General features: G+C 39.2%; 2 protein-coding genes and 1 long non-coding RNA gene across 6 annotated transcripts in view; 2 read left to right on the forward strand and 1 right to left on the reverse strand.

Moving 5' to 3' along the window:
* Positions 1–21,823, forward strand: part of trim24 (tripartite motif containing 24) — a 63,171-nt gene extending 41,348 nt beyond the window's left edge. Inside the window, exons 12-19 of one of the 3 annotated variants that reach the window (XR_012401510.1) lie at positions 1,975–2,029; positions 3,501–3,636; positions 9,819–10,042; positions 13,203–13,335; positions 14,067–14,141; positions 16,789–16,935; positions 20,583–21,090; positions 21,247–21,823. Coding sequence is in view for 2 of the 3 variants with exons in the window: in NM_001002870.2 (NP_001002870.2) it covers positions 1,975–2,029; positions 3,501–3,636; positions 9,819–10,042; positions 13,203–13,335; positions 14,067–14,141; positions 16,789–16,935; positions 20,583–20,915 (1,103 nt within the window). In the remaining variant the exon portion in view is untranslated. 3 annotated transcript variants of the gene reach the window in all.
* rab3ip (RAB3A interacting protein (rabin3)) overlaps positions 1–26,131 on the forward strand; it is an 847,807-nt gene that overhangs the window by 462,959 nt on the left and 358,717 nt on the right. The gene's annotated exons all lie outside the window — the stretch shown is intronic.
* On the reverse strand, positions 20,635–25,060 carry LOC141381883 (uncharacterized). The gene is made up of 3 exons (XR_012402773.1): positions 24,108–25,060; positions 23,604–24,064; positions 20,635–22,679 (listed from the first exon to the last, which is right to left on the reverse strand). It is a non-coding gene; the product is annotated as an uncharacterized lncRNA (long non-coding RNA).

Below are 26,131 nucleotides of genomic sequence, written 5' to 3' on the forward strand. Positions count from 1 at the left end.
AATAAAATATAAAATAATATAATATAAAATAATATAATATAATTTAATATAAAATAATATAATATAATATAATTAATATGATATAATGTATCATTTTATTTTTACATTATATCATATTAATATAATATATAATATATATAATATAATCATATTAATATAATTTTATTATTACATTATATCATATTAATATAATATATATATATATAATATAATCATATTAATATAATATAATATAAAATGATATAATATAATATAATAAAATATAATATAAAATAATATAATAAAATATAAAATAATATAATATAATAAAATATAAATATGTTCTCGCGAACATTTGAGCACTGGAGTGCGTTCTTAAACAGCGCTGATTGGCCATTGTGTTCAGGTGCTCAACAGAAATGGCTGTGATTGGCCGTGAAGGTCATCAGTTCACCGAACTCACCTCTGTTTTAATTTAATATAACATAAGATAAAATAATATAATAAAATAAAATATATAATATAATATAATATAATATAAAATAATATAATGTAATATAATATAATATAATATAATATGATAATTAAAATATAATAAAATATAATGTAATATAAAATAATGTAATATAAAATGATATAATAAAATATAATATAATATAATTAATATGATATAATGTAAAATAAAATAATTTAAAATAATATAATATAATTTAAAATAATATAATATAATATAATGCAAAATAATATAGTATAACATAATATAAAATAATTAATAAAATAAAATATATAATATAATAAAATAAAATATATAATAAAATATCATAAAATCAAAATAATATAATGTAATAAAATATAATATAATGTAAAATAATATAATAAAACATAAAATAATATAATATAAAATAATATAACATGATATAAAATATTATAATATAATTTAATATAAAATAATATAATAAAATTAATATAATATAATATAAAATATAATATAATATAATAAAATATAACATAATATAATATAAAATGATATAATAAAATATAATATAAAATATCGTATAAAATGATATAATATAAAACAATATAACATGATATAAAATAATATAATATAATGAAATATAATATAATATAAAATAATATAATAAAATATAAAATAATATAACATAATATAATATAATAAAATATAAATATGTTCCCGCGAACATTTGAGCACTCGAGTGCGTTCTTAAACAGCTCTGATTGGCCGTTGTGTTCAAGTGCTCAACAGAAATGGCTGTGATTGGCCGTGAAGGTCATCAGATCACCGAACTCACCTCTGTTTACTGAGTGTAACCACAGATACAGGGACACTAGAGCGTTTTAAATCCATGTCAATCAGCTGGCCTGTCCATGAGCTGACACACGACTGATCAGTGAACTGATGACCTTCACAGCACCTAAATGTTAGCAAGAAATAGACGTTTTTCAAATTTCAGTACCAATTGGTACCTAATTCCAATATCGTGAAAACATCGGCAGGAATCAATATAAATCGATCAGTTTACTGCCATATTTTTTTCACTCAAATTCACAGTAAGAGCTGAGCGATATGACATGATGCATAAGCGTGCACCAAACAGTTTAATCCGTATATCCTGCATTTTGAGTTCTAAAATGCTTGCTCTTGAAAGCTTTTCCCATTTTAAACTAAGAGTCCTACGTGCATCGCAAGTATAACACAAGTTTAGATAAACATAAAAATAAGGGAAATCAAAAGCGTACATATTAATGATCCCATATGTATTGTGATAGTGTTTTGTTCTGATTTCTGGGTTACCATGTGGCTATTTTCATGAACTGAACTCCTATTATGAATCTACACCCGTGTACTGTATATCCAGATTTTCATTCTATGGCACCTTAAAGAAATGAACGCTTTCAGTCTGGTTTATCTTTCTGTTTGTTCAATGCTGCTGTGTTATATCTCTGAGTATTGTCTTGATTCTGTTGGACTTTTAGCACAAGGAAGACAGTTTTCTCAGATGTCCGTCACGTCATCGGAACCAAAGACCAGGTACATTTTTTTTTTTTATTGAAACTAATCTGATAACTTTTTGAGAGCACAAAGAAACGTGTGAACGTCCATGTGAAATCAAAATGTCGGATGTTTATTTTAGTAGCGCAAATTGTTATTCTTAATCAGCGTAAGTTAATTAACTACAAAACAGTTAGTTTTGGTAATCTTCAATCAAAGTCTGAGCCTTTACTTCACTCTTTTGAAGGGGCGGTGCTTCTCTGATGATGTCAGTTTGACACTTCAGACACAATAGTTTTAGCCACGCCCCTCTTATAGTTAGTTTGCTAGAAGGGAATGGCGCACAAACAGAAAAGCACCGTCAAGATTTCGCCCCATCCGCTTCATGCTAGCTATAAAGGGTATGTTAACTCCTGAATTACCATAATTCTGTCATCAGTCATTTATACTAAAAGGCTAAATTTCTGTGAAGACAGTTATTTGGCATTTTGCTCTTGAACTTGGGTTGATGTCAGTATGACGACGATCCAAAGCACACCAGCAAATCTACTTTTGAGTGGCTGCAGAAAAGCAAAATGAAGACTTTAGAGTGGCCTAGTCAAAGTCCTGACCTGAATCCAATTGAGAAGGACGACCTACAAAAGGCGATTCATGCTCGAAAACTCCTCCAATGTGGCTGAATTACAGCAATTCTGCAAAGATGCGTGCGCCAAAACTCCTCCACAGCGCTGCAACAGACTTATTGCAAGCGCTTGATTGCAGGTGCTGCTGCTAAGGGTGGCCAAACCAGCTATAAGGTTTAGGGGCAAACACTTTTCCACACAGACACAATATTTTTAGCCACGCCCCTCTTATAGTTAGTTTGCTACAAGGGAATGGTGCACTAATAGCAAAGCCCCGCCCCCTATTCAATATTCACTTTCATTAGGAAGGACATTAGCATACTGAAATAAAATCCTCGGCTATTTCCGCTTCACGCTAGCTATAAAGAGTATGTTAACTCCTGTAATAAACATAATTCGGTCATCAGTCATTCACCAGTATGACAACGATCCGAAGCACACCAGCAAATCTACTTTAAAGTGGCTGAAGAAAAGCAAAATAAAGTCTTTGGAGTGGCCTGGCCAAAGTCCTGACTTGAATTCAATTAAGACGGGTGACCTTAAAAAGGCGATTTAACGTAATTCTGTCATCATTTATTCACCCCAAAATGCTAACTGCCTAGATATTTCTGTGGAGACTGTTCTGTGGCACTTTGCTCTTGGCATGACGGTAAAACGGATGCAGGAGCAGATCATGTGGTGGAAGTGGGAGAGCTTTTCGCTCATGTTCAGTCATTTGGAAAGCCAGAAGATGATGTTATCCTCTCTTCGCATCTTTGCTCATTAGTTATGAAAATAAGCTGCTGCATCTGTTTTTCTCATCGGCACAGAACCTTTCACTCCCTTCTGCAGTTTTGCCAGGTTCACACATTACTAATGAAGGAAAATGTCATTCTATTTCCTCCAAGCTCTGTCTCCTGGAAGCGTGCAGAAGCCCCCCAGAGTGGCCCGTCAAACCCTTCCACCAAGAGGAGGCGCAGGTCATCTCCAGGGCCCGTCATCGTCATCAAGGATGAGCCAGAGGATGATGATGAAGTTCGTTTCGTAAGTTGCTTTGTTTGTTCGTTCGTATTTAGCACCAGATCAAAAACAAAGGGTCGTTGTTTCATATGTTTAATTCTGTGCAATGCAAACACAATTCTACTATTTTTCGCAAACAAAAAAAAAAACATTTAAATTAAGGGTTTTGTATAATAAGACAAATGATATCAAGTTACAGAACAACCACAACCCTATATATATAATTAGATGTTATTTACAGGGTGAATGAAACGTAACATCTGTATAAACAGTGGTGTGAAAAAGTCTTTGCCCCCTGACTGACATCTCATTTTTTTCCCCCCATGTTTGTCACACTTTAATATTTCAGATCATCAAACAAATGTAAATATTAGTGAAAGAGCACAGTGACAACAAAAGACCCCAGAACAACATCCAAAAGAACTGCAGGCCGCACGTGCCTCAGTTAAGGTGAGTGTTCATGACTCCACCATAAGAACGAGACCCTGGCGGTTTCCAAAGTTCCGAGATGAAAACCACCGCTGAGCAAAAAAGGCTCGTCTCAGTTTTGCCAGGAAACATCTTGATGATTCCCGATTTTTGGGGGAAAATAATCTGTAAAATGTGGTAGTGTGATAGTCTGGGGCTATTTTGTTGCGTCAGGACCCGGAAGACTTACTGTGATGAAATGTAACCATGAGTTCTGCTGTGCACCAAAATATCCTGAAGGAGGATATCCGGCCATGTGTTAGTGACCTCAAGCTGGAGTGAACTTGGGTTGTTGTCAGTATGACAACGATCCAAAGCACACCAGCAAATCCACTTTAGAGTGGCTGAAGAAAAGCATAATGAAGGCTTTGGAGTGGCCTAGTCAAAGTCCTGACCTGAATCCAATTGAGATGGATGACCTTAAAAAGGGAGACTCTTGCTTGAAAACCCCTCCATGTGGCTGAATTACAGCAATTCTGCAAAGATGAGTGCGCCAAAACTCCAACACAGTCCTGTACAAGACTTACTGCAGGTTTTGGAGAGCGCTTGATTGCAGTTGTTGCTGCTAAGGGAGGGAAACTTTTTCACACGGAGCTATTTAGTTTTGTATTTTGTTTCGCCTCAATAATAAAAACCTTTGTTTGAAAACTGCATGATGTGTTGACTCGTGTTGTCTTTGACTAATATTTCAATTAGTTTGATGATCTGAAGCATTCAAGTGTGAAAAACAGAAACAGTAAGGGGGGGCTAACACTTTTTCACGCCATATATATTTATAGGTCCTAACAACAATCACCCGCCCTATCCTTTTATAGAGGATGCTTATTGTGTCCCAACTTTTTGAGAGCATGCAGATGTTTCCTGGGAGTGGTAAAAGGCTTTTCCCGATCGCGTCGAACATGATGTTTGTAGCGAGCGGTGCCCTTTTAAATTGACATCAGGTGTTTTGCGCGCTGTTCATCTGCATTCCTTCGCATTTTGACAGAGCGCTCTTTGCGCCTGCAGTTGGAAAAAGTGAACTTTAAGAAAGAGCCTGAGCATCAAGACTATTGCCTAGCATCATAAAAATACAGTGCTCTGCTCTCCTGAACAGAGTCTTTTCCAAAGTAAACTAAACTGCATAATTTGTCCTATGGAAAAAAGCTGGTTTGCAGAAAGCCCTTATATGGGGCTGGTTTGGGCGTGTATTATGCAGATGACTCATGTTATGCACGCTCACGTGATTCAGAACACTGGAAATTTACCAACTGAAGAAAGAGATGTGGAACAAACTCACGTGCGTGCACATGTTGTGAATTAGGTGGAAAGTTTTTGTTAGAAGTTAAAATTATTAATTATTATTAATTAATAATTAATTATATTAATTATTTAGCATAGACTGTAAAAGATATGGACGTAGTGTCTGTGACGTCACACATATGTTTCTGGAGAGCTGCAAGTGGGCACGGCCAACTGGCGCCATTTTGTTCGCGCGTCATCGCTCCAACATGGGGTAGCCAAATAAGGGCAAAGAGGCGGAGCTACAGAGTGTGAGCGGAGCTACAGGCGGACACGTGCTAGCATTTTGCTTAGACGGACTTTTCTTTGGGAGAAACGATTAATACTTCAATACCCGCGACTCGTTTGTGTTCTGACCACATGTGCTTGGTTGTACACTATATCAATAGTGTTTAGACTTTTAAAAACACTGTTGTAACACATTAAGCCACTAAGAATTGATCTTATGACGTTTTTTTACAGGTGGAAAATGCGAATTACTTCAAATATAGTCAAATATATGTTAGTAAATGCAAGGCTATTGATGAAATCCAGCATAACACTGTATGACAGCGCTTCAGACGACTGTTCTAGAGCCTACAGCTGATCAATCTGTCAGATTCTGGCGTGCTTTACAGCTCTAAACGACATTATGAATGATAATTGACCTTAAATAAAACAAATGCATTTATAGAGATGATATATAAGCATATAACTACTCACATGGGAAACGGAGGCCACGTGAATGGTTTGTGAGCACAATTAAGTGCACACAGCATGCCATATCACCTGATAATTGTGTAGGAAATAATTCCGAAAAGCAACTGACTGTGTTAAGCCAGCTAAAACAACACAAAAATACAATCAGTTCAGCGGCTAATCAGCCGGAATCAGTGACGAGACCTAGCTGTCACTCAAGTGGCCACGCTCTTAATTATGCAAACTGAACATAAACAAAACGGATGAGTTATTGAAATAACGACCCCCTCACAGTTGTCATGTAGGGTAATATTAGGTATATGCACCGAAAATCTTTGTACCAAGCTGCAAACTCTTTTTTTCTGCTGTAAAGTCGGCCATTTTAACAGTGGGCTCAATAGAAATCTGCTCTATTATGGAGCCAGGACTAGCGGAATTTTAATGAATTGTAGTTTCAGTTCCGTATCCGCTTGTTAAGTGGTGACGTTTTTGTGACGCCTGTAATACTGTTTCCGGGTCCAAGCCGCCATTCATTCGAGTGGAGAAATCATTCGTTTATGATCACGTTTTATTCCTATCACACATTAAAGTTCATTTTACGTAAAGTCATAGTGTACACAACAATCTTTGGGCTTGCTCCATTACAAATACCAAAAATTTACAATTTATAAAAAAATTTATCACTTTCTGGCCATCGGATATTAGGCATGGACATATTGCGATTGTGATTTTCGAAAGCATTAAATCGCTTTGTAAACGTTTAATATTACCATTTCATGAGTCTCCCCATTCCGTTGAATAGAGCGATTGGACCCGAAGGCCGCGGATTTGCTTCATGAGGCGGAGCGGGAGGTTTCCGTTTGGTATTTAGTGACATTTCGTCTTGAAACTCTTCACTTGAAGTCTCTTACTATACCTATTTTTCCACAGTCTCCCGAATCATACATTCAGCTCCAATATTTAAGTCGAATTTTCATCCTTTTTGTGCGTTTACTTTACTAAGATGAATAAATATTTGCGTAAAACATCTATATTCTGTATTATTTGTATTTTCAGCTATGAAAAAATACGTTTTGTGTCAGTCTCTACATTGTGGTTCACTCTGTTTACATCAGTTATGAAACGGCAGAACACTCTGTAAAGCACTGGTAGAAAAAGCATGCGACTTGCTCTAAGTGACGTCACCTCCTCTAGTGGGAAACTCTAGAAGGCACTGAAGCGTGTCACTATTCTTCTCTCATTAATTTGAACAAAATATTTAGGACACAGCAATAGTAGATTATTATTGGTTGTTGTTGGTATTATTTTTGTGTTTGTTCTGTTTCTTCATCTTTTTCTTCTTCTTCCGCAATGATTTGAATGGCAGCCTATATCGGAGTTTGCTCGAAAGTTATGAAATTTGGCACATTGGTAGAGGACAACCTCCTTATTAAGTACAGCAAATTTGCATTTGTCTAAATCCCACTCTATAGCGCCACCATTTGTCCAAAGTTGGAATTTTGAAAAGCTAGTAACTTTTGAACCGTAGACCACAGAATCGAAATTCAATCCGACGCCAAATTTTTAAAAAATCGTAAGATTTAGTTTTTTTTTCTATTTTTTATTGTTTGTAAAACCTACTTTTTCAAACTCGTCCTAAACGGTTTGTCCAATTTTCACCAAAATTGGCTCGGATCATCTTCAGACCATGGTGGCAAAAAGTTAAGAAATTTAAGATGATTACTTTTAATCGCTGTCGAATAACGTGAAATTTCGTCAAGAAGCATGCAAAATCATACTTGACGCTATATCTCGGCAACGCTTAACTCTATTTGCACCAAACTTGCTGTGTGTTATGACAACTTTGATCTGGGGTTGCCTGCATAGTTTCGTTGCAGCGCCACCTAGTGGTCAGGATATATGAAAAACTGCTAATTTGGCTTATATCTCTTGAACACTTTCACCAAATTTCACAATATTGGTCTCATTACATTCAGAGAGCCATTCTGAGTCGAATGATGCCCAATTTTTCCATGTTCGCCGTTTTGGGTGTCGGCCATATTGAATTTTGTAAAAAAAAATGCTATATTTTACGAATACAAAAATTGGTATGCATCTTCAACACCATGCCCTGAAAGTGCTCAACGTTTCAGAGCAGCGCCACCTTGTGGTCAAAAGTTGTAAAGAAATTTAGAAAATCGCTAATAACTTCTGCTACATTGACCTCATTGCTATTTGATATGTTCCTTGGTTAATTCTGCAAACATTGATACCACATTTTCCATATTTTGCAAAACTTCCAGTCAGCCATTTTGATTTAATTTGAAAAGCTCCTCCTAGGCCGTTGGTCCAAATTTTGTTTTTATTTTTTTCTATTTATTTATTTTTATTTTTTTACCAAATTTGAGATCATCATCAGACCATGCTGACAAAAAGTTATGGAATTTGTGTCGATAGCGTTAACGGTTTTTGTTTAGGCTGTATCTCAAGAGTTATAACCCATTCATTATACATTAATAAAGAAACTTACAAATTTGGTAATAAGTTTTCACAGCATATGCTAATTTTGATGAAATTGAGCTCCAATTATTCCTCAGGTGATGCTGAAAACAATGATACCCCATTTGCCATAATTGCCAAAACTTTTTGTCCGCCATTTTGAATTTAGTCAAAAACATACTTTTTCAAACTCCTCCCAGCCCATTGGTCCGATTTTCACCAAATTTGAATCACGTGATCTTCAGACCTTGCTGGCAGAAAGTTATCAATTTTGTGTTGATAGGCAATACGGTTGTTGTTTACAGCACCAACAAATCTGCTGGTACATTGCTAAACTGCATCTGAGGCTGTAACTCTGCAATGCTTATACGTATTGACAAAAAACTTAATGTCACCTCACACTGACCACGTCACATAAATTTGGTAACAGCGCCGCCTACTGGTCAAAGGTTATAAACCAGTAAATTATTCAAATTCTTATGTTTCTGCTTACATTTCCAGTTGAATGAACTTCGAATGTATTCAGAGCTAGGGGCGATGCAGTGGCGCACTAGGTAGTGCTGTCGCATCACAGCAAGAAGGTCGCCTAGTCGAGCCTCGAGTTGGTGTTTCTGTGTGGAGTTTGCATGTTCTCCCTGCGTTCGCAAACAAGAAAACGAATAAATGAATGAATGTATTCAGAACTCATTGTTTCGCTTGCTCTGCTGCTTCCAGAGCTTGCCGCTCATGGCCTCTGGACTGCTTGGCCCCGCAATTGCTGCTTGCAGCTATGTTTATTATTCTTATTGTTAACTCTGCTACTAGGATATTTCAATCAATCTCTCATTCACTCGTTTTTAAAATCTATATTAAGATAAAAATGCTCGAAAGTGTGTTTTAGACATGCCATGTGGAGTCTGGCTTGAGGTTAGCATTGTAAGCTAAAGCACAAAATGGTGGACAGTGTCAGCTCAGTTACTGTCAGCTCAGTTACACAGCAATTAGTAGCCGAATCAAACGCTCACTAACGCATTTAAGCATTGTACATTAATAAGAGCTGTGCTGTAATTGATATATTTGTTGTGTGATTTCAGTTTAAAAAAATAAACGCAACTTAAACTGAAGCAGTTTTCAAAACGCAAAATGGTGGAAAATGACAACAATAAGAAGAACTAGACAATTAGTAGCACAATCAAATGGTTCTGAACACGTTTAAACCTGTTAGATTTCACACACACACACACACACACACACACACACACACACACACACACACAAAGGCATTCTTCGAGGATCTCTGACATGTGTTGTATATCCCTCCACAGGTAAACACCAGTGCTAAAGCTAGTCTTCCAGACAGCACAGGGGTTCAGTCTCAGTCAGTACAGCCGGGTGAGCAGCAGTCCGAGAAGACCCCAGAAGCAGACGAAGACCCTAATGAGGACTGGTGCGCGGTGTGCCAGAACGGAGGAGAGCTGCTCTGCTGCGACAAATGCCCCAAAGTCTTCCATCTCAGCTGCCACGTGCCCACTCTGACTGCCTCTCCAAGGTAACCCGCACACGACGCGCAGCTAAAATGAGTTGGGGGTGGCACAGTGGTTAGCACTGTCACCTCACAGCAAGAAGGCCGCTGATTCGAGCCCCTGCTAGGCCAGTTGGCATTTCTGTGTGGAGTTTGCATGTTCTCTCCGTGTTGGCGTGGGTTTCCTCCGGGTGCCCAAACGCATGCGCTATAGGGGAATTGGGCAAGCTAAATTAGCCGTAGTGTATGAGTGTGTGTGATTGAGTGTGCATGGGTGTTTCCCAGTACTGGGTTGCTGCTGGAAGGGCATTTGCTGCGTAAAACATATACTGGACTAGTTGGCGGTTCATTCCGCTGTGACGACCCCTGAAATGGAAAATGAATGAATTAAATGAGCTGAATCAACACAGTTCTTGAGTTTTTTTGGGCACAACTTAAATGTTTTATGTTCAATCAACTTAAATTATTGAAAACTAATAAGTGAACTTAATTCCTTCATGTTTTCCCAACTTAAATAGATTATTTAGAGCCCAGCGTTTGTTACAGTGTAGTTAATTACTCTATTAAACTGATTCAGTTTATTAAACCTGTCCAGATTTAAAAGTATATTAGTCAGGTCAAAACACACTCAAGCAGTTGAATCTGCATTAAACTTGTCTTTAATAAGTGTTCTGTTGTATATATTTTGTGCTGTTGCTTGTTGTATTTTTTCTTACTTGTTCACTGACTGTTCATGTACAGTTGAAGTCAGATTTATTCGCTCTATTTTGATTTTGTTTATTAAATATTTCCCAAACGATGTTGAACAGATTCAGGAAATGTTCACAGTATGTCTGATAATATTTTTTCTTCTGGAGAAAGTCTTATTTGTTTTATTTCGGCTAGAATAAAAGCAGTTTTTAATTTTTTAAACACCATTTTAAGGTCAATATTATTCGCCCCTTTAAGCTATATATTTATCCGATAGTCTACAGAACAAACCATCGTTACACAATAACTTGCCTAATTACCCTAACCTGCCTAGTTAACCTAGTTAAGCCTTTAAATGTCTCTTTAAGCTGTATAGAAGTGTCTTGAATATCTAGTCTAATATTATTTACTGTCATCATGGCAAAGATAAAATAACTCAGTTATTAGAGATGAGTTATTAAAACTATTATGATTAGAAATGTGTTGGAAATATCTCTCGTTAAACAGAAACTGGGGGAAAAAAATAAACAAGGGGGCGAATAATTCAGTGACTAACAATTTTGACTTCAGCTGTATGTTTATTATTATTTGTTTTATATTAGTTAGGCCAGACGTTTTAGCTTTGCTATTAAAACTGGAAATCGCATATTGTGATGTTTAATTGATTAATGTTGTTCTAATAATATTAATAATAATAATTAGTATATTTATTAGAACTTGCTAAAAAGTTACAAATCACATGATAAAAAGTACATGAGCTACATAAAACTTATTTTGGATTGATAGAAATTAAATTAATCTAATAAATAATAACATAATTATTATTTTATTTATTGAGAATCATTTTTTTTTTATCCAGTAGAATTCAAAGTGTTGATCAATGATCAGGGTGTCGGCGCGGTCTTAAAAAGTATTAAAAATTGATAAATCAATTATGAGGAAATTAAGTCCCTTAAAAGCTATTAAAAAGTCTTAATAGTGTTTTTACGAGGTCTTAAATTTCGTTCAAACATTGTCCAAAGTGTTTGACTCCAAAAAGGAATAAATGTATGTATTTTCCTCCTAATATTAACAACGGCGTGCTCGATCCACATGATTGGTTTAGTCTGGGGTGCATCCGGCCAAGTTCCGCCATCTAGGTTATGTCACGTAATTTGCGACAAACGCGGGAAGGTGATGTTACGCCCTACACATGTAGCGGAACCATAGAGCAGGGGTGTCAAACTCATTTTAGGAAAATCTGTTCCCAATTGGGCCGGACTGGTAAAATTGGTGCGTGGTATAACTTAAAAACAACAATTGTTTTTTTTTGTTATAGTATGATCAACATAAAACTGGGGTTGGAGCACAACTCCATCTCACGGCGTTTTATTTAGGGGCTAATTCATATAAATTCGTAAGATCTTGTCAGTACAATTTAATACGATTTGCTTATTCACCAATGACAGTTGGGTTTAGGGGTTGGGGGCCACACCTCCTTTTTAAAACTCATACACATTAGCGCTAAACGGACAAAACGTGAAATAGTTCTGTTACGCTACTCAGTAGGTACTGCATTTAAATTTAAACGTACTAGGCAGTTAGTAAAGTACGTTCTATACAGTCTGAATGTGAGAAGTATGAATGGAATTCGGACGTACTACATCCGCCATTTTGTCATGGTTACGTGACCTACCTGCGTCACTTCACTCCCATTCACGAATTCTCTCGCGTGGTATCATGGGATAGCGCAGCGTGCATGGGATGCGCACTTCAGAATCTCGCCGGAAGTCATCCGGGTACTTCTCGCATACTGATTTTCGTATTCTATGAATTTGGACGTACTACACGACTCGCATACTGATTTTAGCGTACTATATAGTATGGAAGTATGCGGTTTCGGACGCAGCCGTGGTCTTTCTCTCTGAGAAGGATGTCAAGCTGACGCTGATTAAGGTTTCTGGATCGGATGAAATTAAGAGTTCGCAATTGCGACACAATTGGAACAGCATGTTATTTTACTGAAAATTGCAGCTCATTTTTATACGTTACTGAATCATCTCGCGGGCCGTACGTTTGACACCACTGCCACCGAGCGAAAACAGACAGCAAAATGGGAAAATGTACGCTTGCGTACTCCTAGTTAGAGAAAGACGAGTTTGAAACCTGTCGCTAAAACAAACACATCACTTATTCTGTCAAGCTTTAGTTCTTCCGAGCATGTTCTGTTGCACGATTGTGCTCCGTTGATTTATTTACCCACAACTGCTTATTAAGTTAAAGATTTGATACTGATTGGAACTTGAAGTACTTAACACTAGTTGACAGATTTGAGTTTAATTTTTGTTTGCCAAGAGTAATCAAATAAAAAAAAAGGTCATTTGAAGATATTTGAGTCTGTTGAAACATTTCAAAATCGGCATTGACATTATTTCCGTACAGAAGGATGTTATTTGTTGTTATATTCTGTTCAGGCTGCCCTTGTGCTTATACATGCTGTGTTTGTGTGCATCTGTAGCGGAGAATGGTACTGTACGTTCTGCCGGGATCTTAATTCACCTGAAATGCAGTATAACGTCAATGCCGGCGGGGAATCAAAGGACCTGAAGCAGGATCTGCATTCGGAAACATTCACGCATGTGGACAGAAGAGTATGATCTGCTTTCCTTTCGCTTAGCTTCATTTGCTTTATGCTAGCTGTCACTGTAGGAGTGCAGAGTTTTATATTTTACAGTTTGATTATACACTATCTGACAAACGTCTTGCGGTCGATCCCAGAGTCGTAAGAGCAGCAAATAATAACTTGACTTCTAGTTGATCAGTAGGTGGATTTTGATGAATCATCCGTTGAACTGCATCACAAATACTGCAGAGGACCCGCACGGAGCCAAGATTCTCATAGAAATCAGTCAAGTTCGGTGAAGGAGAAATCATGGTTTGGGGTTACATCTAGTATCGGGGCGTGCGAGAGATCTGCAACATCAACAGCCTGAGGTATCAAGACATTCTCCAGCAGGATAGCGCTCCTGCTCATCCTTCAGCCTCCACATCAAAGCTCCTGAAAGCTAAGAGGATTGGCCAGCCCAGTCACCAGCAATGAACATTGTTGAGCATGTCTGGGGTAAGATGGATGAGACATTGAAGATGAATCCAAGGAGTCTTGATGAACTCTGGGAGTCCTGCAAGAACGCTTTCTTTGCCATTCCAGCTGACTTTATTAAATAATCTCGAGGCCTTTGCCTTTCTTCTGATACCAAGTGATCAACTAGAAGTCAAGTTATTATTTGTTGTTCCTAAAACTTGAATAGGCCACAAGACAGTGGTCAGGTAGTGTATAGATGTCTATATTTTTAATGGCAGTGTTTATTGTGTGTTCCTGCAGAAATGTGAGCGACTTCTGCTTCGCCTGTACTGCAATGAGCTCAGCACTGATTTCCAGGAGCCGATAACACCTTCGGTAAGCTCACGCCTCATGTGCGTGTGCTCTTTAATAACCCTTGCGTGCTGTTGGGGTGTTTTCGTCCACTCTGGGGTGATTTTTGAATCTTAATTTGGCCACCACTTTCTCTGTGTTTCAGCAAATGGCGTCACATAATATGGACAAATGCTTAGTAAATGGTCAAACACTCATCCATACACTCTGGGCATATTTACTACCCTTTCATTATGTTGGTGGCTGGTTTTGTCCCATTGTTCCATTGATTATATACAGGTGTTTGATAAGCATTTCGCAATGCGTTTTTTCTATCTTTTGTCTCCCTTTAAACTAAATATACTCGCATAGTGTTCCGTATTCATCCTTCTTCCCTATATAATTGTTAATATGTACAAGGGAGTACGATTTTTTAGATAGAAACAAGTCAAAATAATCCAAGTATGTACATAGTCTAAGTGTGCACACTTTAATGTATAGACCTTTTTCACGGCTGCTGCATGGAGGGCGGCATAGCGACCAGCGTCTTCCGGTAGAATGCTTAAAAACTTGCGTTTACAGCGTGTACAACTGGTAATTTGCGCTCGGAAAATGGGTTTCAATAACGTTTTTAATGGATAACAGAGTGTTTTTGTGACACGCAACTTAGAAATGTGTCTGTTAAAGCCGTTTTAATCTGTCACGTGTGGTTCAAGCGCGTCAGAAATACGAGACAAACGTTCTCCTGGTTCACGTGTCTGCCGTCAGAAATACAGTGTAGAGAGAGAGAGAGAGCAAACCAGAGCACTGGCATGAAGCTTAACAGGTATGAAAGTCGTGCAATTTACAAAAATGAGCAATAAAAGTCTGTTATTGATACTCTGCTGCTGATTTGCTGTTCATTCTAATCGCGAGCCGTTTGTGTTTTATTTCGTGTGTTGTTTTCACCACGGTTTGTGTTTTTCTGTCATTTCGAAATGACACTAGCCTATTTTTTTTACTTTGTCACAGTTATTAAATCAGTGTGTCAGTGGCACAGTACAGGCTACGTGTGTGTGTCAAACATTTTGGTGAGCTACATTAGTTTGGGCTGGTTATATATTTGAAATAAAGAGAAAACGTTGACTTTAGCGATGACGAGGCGTCAATTAAACTGCAGAAGATGCCGTCTGACAACGAGGGGAAAACGCCTCACAGCAGCTGTTTTCCATCCTAGTAGATCGCATTTCTTTAAATGATCAGTCCAGGAGATGGTGCTGATGGACAACAGTGTTAGTTCAAAAAGGATAAAAGCAGGTAACATAGATTAAAACTAGAACCTAAAGTTTATTGATAAACTTTGATGTTGGCTTGAGAAAGCCAACGTGACTGCGCTAGGACTGGGAATGGCAGTTGGCAGGAAGCACGGCGGAGGTTGCTAAGTGGCTGCTAGGCAGTTGCTAAAACATTTATGGCATTGTTAGGTAGTTGCTAAGCAGTTGCTAAATAGCAATGCTCGTGTACATGTTTGATCAAATGCCAATACTTAGTAGGCATTTCTAGCATATGTTATTGCATTTAGATAATCATTCATAGCATGTAGCTAATCGTTATTAGCACTTGGCTTCCATTATCATTGTTACCATGCATAGTACACAGGAAGTCCCATTTGCTAGCATGAGTCAAACAAGCCAATGCCCAGGTCCCTACGACGTTCTGATGTAGAGATATTGCTATTTTTTAAATGGTTGCTAGGTTATACTGTTTTATTGCTATGGGGACATTTGACAGGTTAGTGATGATACATCAAAGCTTCTTGGCAATATGAGTGATCTAAATCAACCCCGATGTTTCTATGACAGTCTTTATGAGTGTCAAAAACTGGACTTGAACATTATGTATTCCTTGTGTTGGGTTGTGGCTGGAAGGGAATTCGCTGTGTAAAACAAATCCTGGATAAGTTGGCGGTTCATTCCGTTGTGGCGACCCCTGATTAATAAAGGGACTAAGGGAATGAACATTATGTAAAAATGGCTTGCCGTATTTTTTTGAAAATACAATGCTTAATAAGTGTGAAGGTGATACATGCAAAAATGGCTTGCCATATCAGTAAAAATATGGAGTTTAAGTTAAAAATGGCTTGTCATATTTTAAGAAAAATAATGCTTAAAAATTATTTATTGTAAAACTACAAGTCTGATAAACATTAAAGATGTAGCAACAAAATCTAACACATCTAAATACAGCTTTTGGCCAAATTTGGGGCTTGTATAATTTTTTAATATGCCTGGATTATAAAAAATTAATATTTAAAATTTTTATTAAAAAAACAATAAGTCTTATAGGCATGAGGAGATATAGCAACAATCTTGAATGTAGAAGGCACATTTTGACCACATTTGGGCCTTGTGGCATGAACGGCCTAGGAGGAGATACGTTTGTTTTCAAGGACAGAGTAGTATAACAGTATGTTGGCTTTCTCAAGCCAACATAACTATCGTTTCAAAGCTGTCCAAATGTGACTGTTTACATGCATCAGCTGCCGACCGGAAGTTCTTCGCATTCTCCTTGCGCATACACGCAAAGCATAATGGGTCATTTTGCGTTTCAAGAAAAAAGTCTATATAGTGTGCCATTTGGGACAAACATATTGTCATTGTCTTTTCATTTATTGATGAGTGCTCTTTTCTTCTGTGTTTCGCTGTTTGTGCAGTCCATGCCGGAGTACAGTGAGATCATAAAGACCCCTATGGACCTGTCTGTGGTCAGAAGCAAGCTGGAGGACAGCCAATACAAGAGCACTGAGGACTTTGTCGCCGACGTCAGGCTGATCTTCAAAAACTGCGCAACCTTCCACAAGGTGTGAGGACTCGCACTGACTTCCAGTATAACAAGCATATTTAGAATATAAGAGATGATTCAACAATTTTTTTAGGGCTTTTTAAAACTTTTATTTTTATTCTCTCTCTCTCAATTCAATTCAGTCTAGCTTTTCTATCTTGACTTTATATTTGTTCAATAACTAATGACACAATGTGTGTGTGTGTGTGAATGTTCAGCTCAAAGTGCCACATAAATAATGTTTTATGACTTATCGAAACTGCCCTCTTAATGCTGCGTTCACACCAGACTAGGAAGAAGCGTCAAGCGCAAGTGATTTATATGTTAAGTCAATGCAAAGACGCGAATAGGCATCCTGCGGCGCAATGCGCACAAATCAAGCGAAGCGAGTTTTAACTGAATCGCTCAAATTCGAGAATCTAAACTTCCGCGGACATTTGCGCCACATTAACCAATCAGGAGCTTTCTCTTGTATGGGCGTGATTATGACGTAGCGTCTGTTGTTGGTGTCCCGGGGAAATCCTCCAGCCAACACAGGACAACAGTTGATCAAACTGGGCTCAGCTCAATCTGAAGCTCCGCTGAAGTCTTCCAAGTTTCTGGAGGAGTTGATGAACTCACAGAGCTGGGTGCACCTCCAGCTTAGGTTTCCTTTTTTAGTTAGGGACCGAGCACCAAATGATATAAGGCCCTATTTGAATTGCTTACCATGCCTGAAAACTCACAAACTTTGCACACGCCTCAGAAATGGCGAAAATTTACGTTTGTTATGTGTTTCGGTAGTGGGCGTGGCAAAATGACTAAACAGCGCCACCTATTAAAATAAAATGGACGAGCTCCCGATCTACGAATCACGCACATGCACGAAAATTGGCACACACCTCAAACATGCCAAAACATACGAAAAAGTCTCTTGGAGCCATATCTCAAACCCAACAGGAAGTCGGATATTTTTAACTTCCTGCAGCGAAAAAGTGTCGTTTTTGCCATATCCAGGCGTTGTATTTTAACGAACTCCTCCTAGGGATTTTATCCTATCGACACCAAAATTGGGTTTTGTCATCTAAAGGCCTTGGCGATGTTAAATTGCGAAGCTTTAGAGTTTTCTTCGATGGGCGTGAAAGAATCTAGTAGACTCAGACACGGCTCTAAATGAATTGGCGCTGTTTTTCAGCCTTCCTAAAGCACATAAACACAGCTATTCCCTCAATGAAATCCATGTTAGCCATTTAGCCGCGAAGCTACAGTCACCGAGCAGACAGAAGCATTGCCTATGATGCGAATCCGCGTCTACTGCTCAGTGAATTTGACGTGCAAGTAAAGCGGATTTGACGCACGAATGATGCGAGTAAACTCAAAATGTTCACGCGGCTACTTACGCGCGTACCGCGTCTGGTGTGAACACAGCATTTGGCTTTGATCCTAATTGTGTCACTTTAAATTCAAATGAGATTGTGCTCTTTTTAGAAAAGGGCGGAGCTACAAACACCTGCGTGTCATCATAGTGGCAGATTCAAAAATGACACTTAGCTATTGTAGTCCTATGCTAATGAGGGAGATATGGTCACTGTAATAAACTTCACGGCCCTTTGGCCGCCGGGAAGAAGGAGGCGGAGAACCGACGTATTTTAAAAAATATTTATTTATAATATGAACGGCAGCTCCTCACGGAGACTGCTGTCTAAACCAAAACAAACGGACGTCAAACTGAAAACAAAAGTAAAACATGTCCGGGCCCGGTCCTCTCTCGGCTTCCTCTGCCGTCGTTCCTCCTTTTATGGTCCAGAGCTCCTTCCGTGGGATTCGAGGCAGGTGCGCACCGCAGGTGTATTCACTTACGCGGTGGCCTCACTCCGTTCCCACGGCTCTCGGCCACGCCCCCTCGCCACACTCACTAATGAGCTTCACTCTGATGACATGTACAGCTGGAGAATGTCAATCTGCACACTGTTTACATCAGGTGTGATTATAAAAAAAGCTGGTTTTATTCGCACACTGTTGCCACAGGGATCTAACGATACCATTTTTTTGGAACCGATCCAATATCGATACCAAAATTCTGAGTATCGACTGATACAGATCTGATACTGTGTGTGTTTTTTTCCAAGCATAATACAGTTTCTGTTGCTCCGGTGCTAAACTCAAATAACATATCTTCTTTAGTATAAATAACAGACCTATAGGCCTACCGTAATGACAGACGGCACAATAACTAAAAACAGGATGTGTGCTGTAAACTAGGCTACATTACTTGAGCATTCGCTATCACATTGATCTGCTGTGGTCCAGCTTAGGTTTCCTTTTTTTAATATTAAGATTGTTCTTGAAATCTGTAATATGCTACCAATATTGAAAGTAATCATTGGTAACATAATCAGCCTTTTAGCAAAGCCTGATATTTTCCTGCAGGTTTGACGCAGACTAAAGTAAAACCGTCTGAGGCCGGTTTTACTTAATAATCCCTCACCAAATCTCGCCGTGCGTGAGAAAGTTGAAAACCCACTTATATGCACAAACTGGTCTGTTTAATAAAATATTATTTTACAGCTTTATTTGTATAGCGCTTTTACAATGTAGATTGTGTCAAAGCAGCTTCACATAAATGGTCATAGTAACTGGAACAGTGTAGTTCAGTTTTTAGTGTTTAAGTTCAGTTCAGTTCAGCTCAGTTCAGTGTGATTTAATCATTACTGAGAGTTCAAACACTGAAGAGCAAATTCATCAATGCGTAGCTCTACCAATCCTGAACCATGCGAGCCAGTGGCGACAGCGGAGAGGGAAAAAAATATAGATATATTAATGTAAATAAAAGGACAGAGAAGTATTGACAGCTTCAGAGTAGCCTATACTAGGCTAAATAATGTTCAGTTAATGACAATCCATAATGTGCCATCAGTTTCACTTTTATTCATTTAGTTAACTACTTTGACCACTATGAGCCAGGCTTTACAAACTATTCGCAGCACTGAAAGTATTCCCCGCGGAAGAACAAACTCAGTCGGAAGGATGAGAGAACAGAAACTTATTATGAGAATAATCTTACAGAGCAGCGCACATCATGTTCATCCAGCCCTCCGGTATCTGCGGTCACTTCCAAAACAGCAGCAAAACAGAAAGAAAGCAACGCGATCAAGATCTGCCCAATGTGTCATTGAGCCTTTCAGGTAGGCCTACTTTGTGTGTGAAGCGCAGGTAATAACCCTCTCTACTCCAGTGTTGCGAATGCGATCTGCTGATCTGATAGAGACAGCGCAACATGATTTGGAAACAGCAATGAACTCCATGTAGCGGTTCAAAATGAATCCATTTAATGCAGAACTAAATGCATTTCTCCACTAATTACTTAGATTAACAGGAACAAATAGTCTTAATTAAGTCGTAATTAGGCTGTGGAATGGCTTCAGAACATTTGGGATATGGTAGGCCTACATGACAACTTTCTAGTGCCTCATAATAGTCTAGTTGGCTTATAAACACAGAATATAGCTCACGCGCAAGATCAGATTTGGATCGGGACCAGCTGGCCGATACCCCATCCAGCAAAAATATGCGGTATCGAACCGATATCCGATCCAAGTTTCGGGATCGGTTCATCCCTAGTTGCCACACAACTGTGTTTAGACATGATAGCTCCCCTTTAATGCTGCGTGTTTGTTTTGTCTGTAGGAAGACACCGAGATGGCCAGCGTTGGTGCTAATCTAGAGAGCTTCTTTGAGGAACAACTGAAGCTCCTGTATCCGGAGCGGACCTTTCCTGGCGTGAAGGAGGAGGGCATTGCTTCTGCATGTCCTAAAGAAACAAGTCCCATCGCCAAGACCCCCCCACAGGACACTTCTCCGGCAGAGGAGACTGCGAGACCCCCTGCTGAAGATCTCCCTCAGGAGGAAGCTAGCGCTAAAGACACGGAGGAGAAGCCAGAGGACATCAGCTCTCCTGCTGGATCTGCTCCCGCTGAGGCGGAAACGGACCGTAAAGAGAGTAAAGATCCGGCATCCTGAAGGAATCTTCCTTTGAAGCAGCGCTGCGCAAACTCTGTCCTGGAGAGGATCGCCGTCCCGCAGAGTTTAAGCTCAGGATTCAGGGTTGTTATTACTTTATATTTGGTATTAGTTTGTCGCTACATTGCGAAAATGCTTCCTTACTTCGAGTTTATGTCTTGTTCTTAGCTCAAATATCTCAATATTTTTAAATCAAGAAGCAAGGAAGGAATATTGTGATGTTTCCAGAAAGAATCAGTCAAAAATAAGGGAGTTTTTCCTTGAAACGAGCTAAATAACCCGCCGTTTTCAAGAAAAACTCGCTTAATTTTGACTGATTATTTCTGAAAACATCACAATATTCTTTACTTGTGCTTAAATATGCTTCTCGATTTAGGAATCTTTAGATATTTGGACTAAAAACAAGACAAGAAATTCGAAGTTAATAGCTCGGTGTCAGTTTAAGGACATAAGGGCTGCAATATATCAATAATGAATACACAACGCTTCGAAAAGGTGCTTCCAACACCATCATTTCACCACTACCTTATGTCCCGAGTTCACCGATGAGGGAATGCAAGAATGTGTACGCAGATTTGGCTGTGTTTTCCTGTATTTAACCAGAACCCTATAACGGGAAGCAGCTTCAAGTATAAGATATGAGAGAGATATGTGTTTAGTTTTCAAGAGGATTTGTAGGGAGGGAGGCTTCCTCGCCCTCATTACTTTAATTTCTGTATGAAGCAGTCCATTTATTTGTGATGGTTACTGCACTGATATGTTGCCAAACCAAGTTGATATAATTATAGGAGAACAGACGGATAAAGCAGCATCAGTGAGCTCTGTCCAACACAATATAGTTGTGTCAGTCGAATATACACGCTGCCTCTGAAACCTTTGTTCATAATTAAAAAAAATATTAGATCGGGTTTTTCGTTTGTTTTTTTCACATTCGTAAGCATTTTGAGACATGTTTCGACAATTCACAGCCACCGTACGAGCAAAAGACAAAAATCGAGGCCATGTCCACTCAGACATGAGGATTAAAAAAATCTCTAAACGATGCACGGCAAATCTGCAAGAGCACGCCAGACCAGCAGGGGGCGATAAGCAGCTTTCATGATGGCTTCACGCCAAATGGGGAATGAAGTATTTGTGCTGGTTGCAAATTGCTTACAAGTCAACGCAAACATGAGAACGGAGCCGGAGCAAACTTTACATTACATCCCGCGAACAACATAGAATACGTGAACATGCGGAAATTGCCGCATTGTCGCGTTTTTAGGACAACATATAAGAAAAACTCATACGAAAGAAATAAAGCCCTTGCTAAACCTCAGTACATACAGGGTGGACATTTTATAATAAAGACAGTTGATGTGTTCACGCAGGTATAGGTAAAACATCATCAGGGTAATACCGCTGCTGTGGACTAGTAATGGAAAATGGTCCCCCAAATACTCTGGATCAAAAATGATCGTCTTCTATGAGGTGATGGTTCTCACGCCACTGCACAAACATTTTAACCTCCAAGCTGTAATTAAAGGTTGGCATGATACAGCAAGCGATTGGATTGTTGGAGGATGGGTCCTGCTTAGAAACTTGACATGCCCTCATATCCCCACCCTGAAGGACTGATGTAATGATTAATAAGCTAAAATACTGAAAGCCCCGCCCTAAAGAACTATAGCTCCGCCCTAACAGACTGATAGCTCCAATGTAAAGAACTGATAGCCCAACACTAAATGATTGATAGCTCCGCCCTTAAGGACTGATAGCTCCTCCCTAAAGGCCTGATAGCTCCTCCCTAAAAGACTGATAGCTCCACTATAAATAACTGATAGCCCTGACCTAATGGACTGATAGCTCCATCCTAAATAACTGATAGCTTCACCCTAATGGACTGATAGCCCCGCCCTAATTAACTGATAGCCCTGACCTAATGGACTGATAGCTCCACCCTAAATAACTGATAGCTCCACCCTAATGGACTGATAGCTCCACCCTATATAACTGATAGCCCTGACCTAATGGACTGATAGCTCCACCCTAAATAACTGATAGCCCTGACCTAATGGACTGATAGCTCCACCCTAAATAACTGATAGCTCCACCCTAAATAACTGTTAGCTCCACCTTAATGGACTGATAGCTCCACCCTAAATAACTGATAGCTCCACCCTAATGGACTGATAGCTCCACCCTAAATAACTGATAGCCCTGACCTAATGGACTGATAGCTCCACGCTAAATAACTGATAGCTCCACCCTAAATTACTGATACCTCCACCCTAAATAACTGATAGCCCTGACCTAATTGACTGATAGCTCCACCCTAAATAACTGATAGCCCTGACCTAATGGACTGATAGCTCCACCCTAATGGAATTATAGCTCCACCCTAAATAACTGATAGCCCTGACCTAATGGACTGATAGCTCCACCCTAAATAACTGATAGCCCTGACCTAATGGACTGATAGCTCCACCCTAAATAACTGATAGCTCCACCCTAAATAACTGTTAGCTCCACCCTAATGGACTGATAGCTCCACCCTAAATAACTGATAGCTCCACCCTAATGGACTGATAGCTCCACCCTAAATAACTGATAGCCCTGACCTAATGGACTGATAGCTCCACGCTAAATAACTGATAGCTCCACCCTAAATTACTGATACCTCCACCCTAAATAACTGATAGCCCTGACCTAATTGACTGATAGCTCCACCCTAAATAACTGATAGCCCTGACCTAATGGACTAATAGCTCCACCCTAAATAACTGATAGCTCCACCCTAATGGACTGATAGCTCCACCCTAATAAACTGATAGCTCCACCCTAATGGACTGATAGCTGACCCTAAATAACTGATAGCCCTGACCTAATGGACTGATAGCTCCACCCTAAATAACTGATAGCTCCACCCTAAATTACTGATACCTCCACCCTAAATAACTGATAGCCCTGACCTAATGGACTGATAGCTCCACCCTAATGGAATTATAGCTCCACCCTAAATAACTGATAGCCCTGACCTAATGGACTGATAGCTCCACCCTAAATAACTGATAGCCCTGACCTAATGGACTGATAGCTCCACCCTAAATAACTGATAGCCCTGACCTAATGGACTGATAGCTCCACCCTAAATAACTGATAGCTCCACCCTAAATAACTGTTAGCTCCACCTTAATGGACTGATAGCTCCACCCTAATGGACTGATAGCTCCACCCTAAATAACTGATAGCCCTGACCTAATGGACTGATAGCTCCACGCTAAATAACTGATAGCTCCACCCTAAATTACTGATACCTCCACCCTAAATAACTGATAGCCCTGACCTAATTGACTGATAGCTCCACCCTAAATAACTGATAGCCCTGACCTAATGGACTGATAGCTCCACCCTAATGGAATTATAGCTCCACCCTAAATAACTGATAGCCCTGACCTAATGGACTGATAGCTCCACCCTAAATAACTGATAGCTCCACCCTAAATAACTGTTAGCTCCACCCTAATGGACTGATAGCTCCACCCTAAATAACTGATAGCTCCACCCTAATGGACTGATAGCTCCACCCTAAATAACTGATAGCCCTGACCTAATGGACTGATAGCTCCACGCTAAATAACTGATAGCTCCACCCTAAATTACTGATACCTCCACCCTAAATAACTGATAGCCCTGACCTAATTGACTGATAGCTCCACCCTAAATAACTGATAGCCCTGACCTAATGGACTAATAGCTCCACCCTAAATAACTGATAGCTCCACCCTAATGGACTGATAGCTCCACCCTAATAAACTGATAGCTCCACCCTAATGGACTGATAGCTGACCCTAAATAACTGATAGCCCTGACCTAATGGACTGATAGCTCCACCCTAAATAACTGATAGCTCCACCCTAAATTACTGATACCTCCACCCTAAATAACTGATAGCCCTGACCTAATGGACTGATAGCTCCACCCTAAATAACTGATAGCCCTGACCTAATGGACTAATAGCTCCACCCTAAATAACTGATAGCTCCACCCTAATGGACTGATAGCTCCACCCTAATAAACTGATAGCTCCACCCTAATGGACTGATAGCTCACCCTAAATAACTGATAGCCCTGACCTAATGGACTGATAGCTCCACCCTAAATAACTGATAGCTCCACCCTAAATTACTGATACCTCCACCCTAAATAACTGATAGCCCTGACCTAATTGACTGATAGCTCCTCCCTAAATAACTGATAGCCCTGACATAATGGACTGATAGCTCCACCCTAAATAACTGAGAGCTCCACCCTAATGGACTTATAGCTCCACCCTAAAGGGATTCCATTATGCCGAGTTCAGACTGCAGGATTTTCAAAGTAGTTGCGTCACGGATGTTTTCACGCTGCATAACTATCTGGGCTAGCGTTCAGTCACTGCTGTGTTTACACTGTAGGATGGATCGGTGACAGGGTTTCACACGGTATGACTTTACATTAGGAAATTCGCTGACAACTTTGTCAGTCCACGAACTACGTCTCACAACCAACACACGCGAGACATGGAAACAACGTGAGGTCACGAAGTATTAATTATGTTATTACTACATAATAGCAGTCTCTCAAACTGTTTTCTTTTTGGACCCGGTTGTGACATTGCTCAGACGACACGTCAAACAGACACGGGCGCTCCTTACAAATTGATTTGTCCCTGCTAGCATGTGGCGTTTCGAACGATTCGAAACAATGGGTTGTTTTGCGAAGCAATTGGTGGTTGTTTCAAAGCTTCGAAGATCACTTCTGCCATGTTATGTCTAGATAAGAGCTGGGTTAGCTGGTTTAGGTCTGTTTTGGGTTGGACTGAGACCTCCAGGACAGAGTTTGGGCAGCCCCTGCTCTAAAGACGAGATTGCGACGAGCACTTCTCTAGAGTGTGAAATCTCTGGTTCATTTTGCAATAATTAAACCGTAATGGAACAGTTTAAAGCATTTGGAAAATAGATCGTTTGATCGCTAAAGATGTAAATTAACAGTACTGTGTGTAAAATAGACATACTAAACAGCTGCCCAATACATTTTTTATTTTATTTTCATTTTATAGACGTGCAATAAGGAAAGTAAAATTGACAAATGACATTCGATTCACGTTTATTGTTTTTATTGCACACACACACACACACATGTACAGTGCCTCCAGAAAGTATTGATAGCGCTTCACTTTTTCCACATTTATTTAT

The sequence above is a fragment of the Danio rerio genome, chromosome 4 (assembly GCF_049306965.1).
Source record: "Danio rerio strain Tuebingen ecotype United States chromosome 4, GRCz12tu, whole genome shotgun sequence".
Lineage (NCBI taxonomy): Eukaryota > Metazoa > Chordata > Actinopteri > Cypriniformes > Danionidae > Danio > Danio rerio.